Raw genomic sequence first — 2,382 nt, 5'->3', positions numbered from 1 at the left:
GTCTCCTTAGGGGTGCCAGCTATTCCCGCCTCCTCCGTTAGGAACCCACGATGCCTTCTGTCGCACCCCCTGGAGTCACCTCCTGAGATTAGGGATGATGTTTAAACCATCTTGATAACCCTCCAGCACCAAGCTCCATGACACAAAGCAAACGCTCAATTAATCTCGATCTGATCAAACGAAAACCCAGCGGAAATTGGTTCCAGGGGCCGGAGGGGACTGAGGTGGGGCAGGGGGCGAAAGCCACACAGCTCTATCTAGAAGAGCCGCCTACTTACGGGAGTGATGGCCCCGCAGACGCCTACGGGCTCGTGCCTGGTGAAACACACGACGTTGTCATCTGGAAGAGAGTGTACGAGAGGAGAGGACGATGCTAGCGTTCATCTCGGTGAAAATCTTTTAAACGGTAAAAAGACAAGAAAGAAACACAGCAACCCACGGAGGTGCCGGCTCTACGTCTCGTCTGGGATGCAAAAAAGCGATTTTAAATTCCCTTTCGAAAGTAAAACTCCTTAGAGGCAAGATCGGCTTGAGGGCCATTCCTTTGGGGGCGGTGTTGCGGGGAAGCCTGGAGAAACCAGGGGTGCTCTGAAGACGGACGGGGAGGAACGGGAGGACAGAACCCCCGAAAGACCCCGGCTCACCTGTGGGGATGGTTTTGCCCTGTATCTTGTCCGCCCACCCCGCGAAGTACCGCAGGGTCTTGACACAGCCCTCCAAGTCGATGAAGAAGGCGTGGAGAAACGGCTTGCCCGTGTCCATCGTTTCCAGGGTCTGTAACGAGAAGACGGCAGCCTCAGGCCTGGCCTTTCCTTCGCTTCCACGGTAGGTCAAGGACGGGCCTGGACGGGGTCGGGGGGTGGGGGAGAGTGTGCTTGGCCATCGCCCTCCGCCCCTGCCAGCCAAGGGCATCTCTTCAGAAAGCGAGACGCTACATTGAACATAAGAGCCGTCCTGGACCCTCCAGGGCGCTTTGATTTCGGAATGCGTAAAGCCGGGGGGTCGGCTGGAGCGCCAGCGTGTGTCCCCACGAAGGACAGCACACGTGGGGACGACGTGCGGCCTCGCTGAGAGGGAGGATGCTCTAGCGCGTGGTCGTCTGTCCAGCGTGCAGCTGCCTCAGCGGCGTGACCTGGCCACACGGATTCGCACACTCCCGAGAAGCTTCTGGAGGGTTAGCTGTCTCCCTCCAACACAAGAGAAAGGGAGGACGTAGTCCAGCTGATGGCACGTCGTGGAGGGAGTGACCGGCCGAGCCCAGAAGGGCCGGGGCACCAGCACAAAGACACGATGCCCCCCGCTCACCCACCCTTCCCACGGGGCTGCAAAGCCGGATGCGGGTGGCGGGAGAGGACTCGCCCTAGGCGGTGAGGGAGGTGGCCACCCGGGGTGAGGCGCAGCTGCTCAGTGCCCAGGGTTCTTTCTATTTCCATCCCGGCTGTCAGAGGACCCCTTTGTGCCTCAGACAAGCGGCCCCAGTGGAGGCCCAGTGCCGACGCCGCCTGCCATGCCTCTCTGCAGGAAGTGGCCGCCGTGACACGTCGCCCGGGGCTGGATTCCTGCTTGGGACTCGCTGCAGTGAGATGGCGATTCACCGAGGAAGTCAGGCAGGGCCCTGCGTGCGTGTGTCCTGCCTGAGCTTGACCGCCACGTTCCCGACGCGGGGCCGTGACCCCTCCAAGGTTCTCCAGAGCACGGCCGGCCCTGAACTTGGGCACCTGACATCCGGCCAGCACAGTGACCGCTGTTTAGGCTGCTGCCCCCGGATGTTTGCATGTGGAACGACTGTGGGGTGGCCACGCGAGATGCTGGGTGACTGTGTGTGACTTCAGCATTCTCTAACCAGGAGGTGGCCTCTTCCCTAGCGTGGGCAGGTCCCTGAGCCCGTCCCTACCTCAGCTTCCCCGCCTGTAAAATGGGGATAAGCACAGTCAGGACCTACGTCCGTATCCACAAAGCACTCACGACAGTGTCGCCCGCAGCAAGTGCCCTGTTCACTGCTCGGACGATGACAGTTACAGCCATGACGATGATGGTCACTGTCCCTTTGGGGACCAGACGGGTGCTTGGCAATCCTCATTTGGAGGCACCAAGGACATAGGACTGTGCGTTGCTGAAGGTGACAGGGCTGGTCCCGGTGTGGGCTGCGTGTCACCTGCTGCTCTGGGACACCAAGCCAGGCCAAGGGGACATTCGGCACACTGTACCTTTAGCTCCTATTCATTTACATTGCAAGTCGGAACTTTTATTTTCCAAGGGGAAACCAAGATCTCGAATCATGCCAAAAGGTCTCCAGGACCAGGCTACCCCAGACAGCATCTGCGTATCTGTTGGTGGAACCAGGAGCTTTTTCTTGGCCTTCTTGGGAAAGAGAGAGAAAGG

General features: G+C 59.6%; 1 protein-coding gene across 1 annotated transcript in view; it reads right to left on the bottom strand.

Annotated features, from left to right (window-relative positions):
- ALDH1A3 (aldehyde dehydrogenase 1 family member A3) overlaps positions 1-2,382 on the bottom strand; it is a 33,455-nt gene that overhangs the window by 25,058 nt on the left and 6,015 nt on the right. The window contains 2 exon segments of the mRNA XM_023529014.1: positions 279-340; positions 645-774. Of these exon segments, the coding sequence (XP_023384782.1) occupies positions 279-340; positions 645-774 (192 nt within the window).

The sequence above is a fragment of the Pteropus vampyrus genome, unplaced genomic scaffold (assembly GCF_000151845.1).
Source record: "Pteropus vampyrus isolate Shadow unplaced genomic scaffold, Pvam_2.0 Scaffold34, whole genome shotgun sequence".
Taxonomy (NCBI): Eukaryota; Metazoa; Chordata; class Mammalia; order Chiroptera; family Pteropodidae; genus Pteropus; species Pteropus vampyrus.
This window is presented reverse-complemented; position numbering and strand designations above follow the sequence as displayed.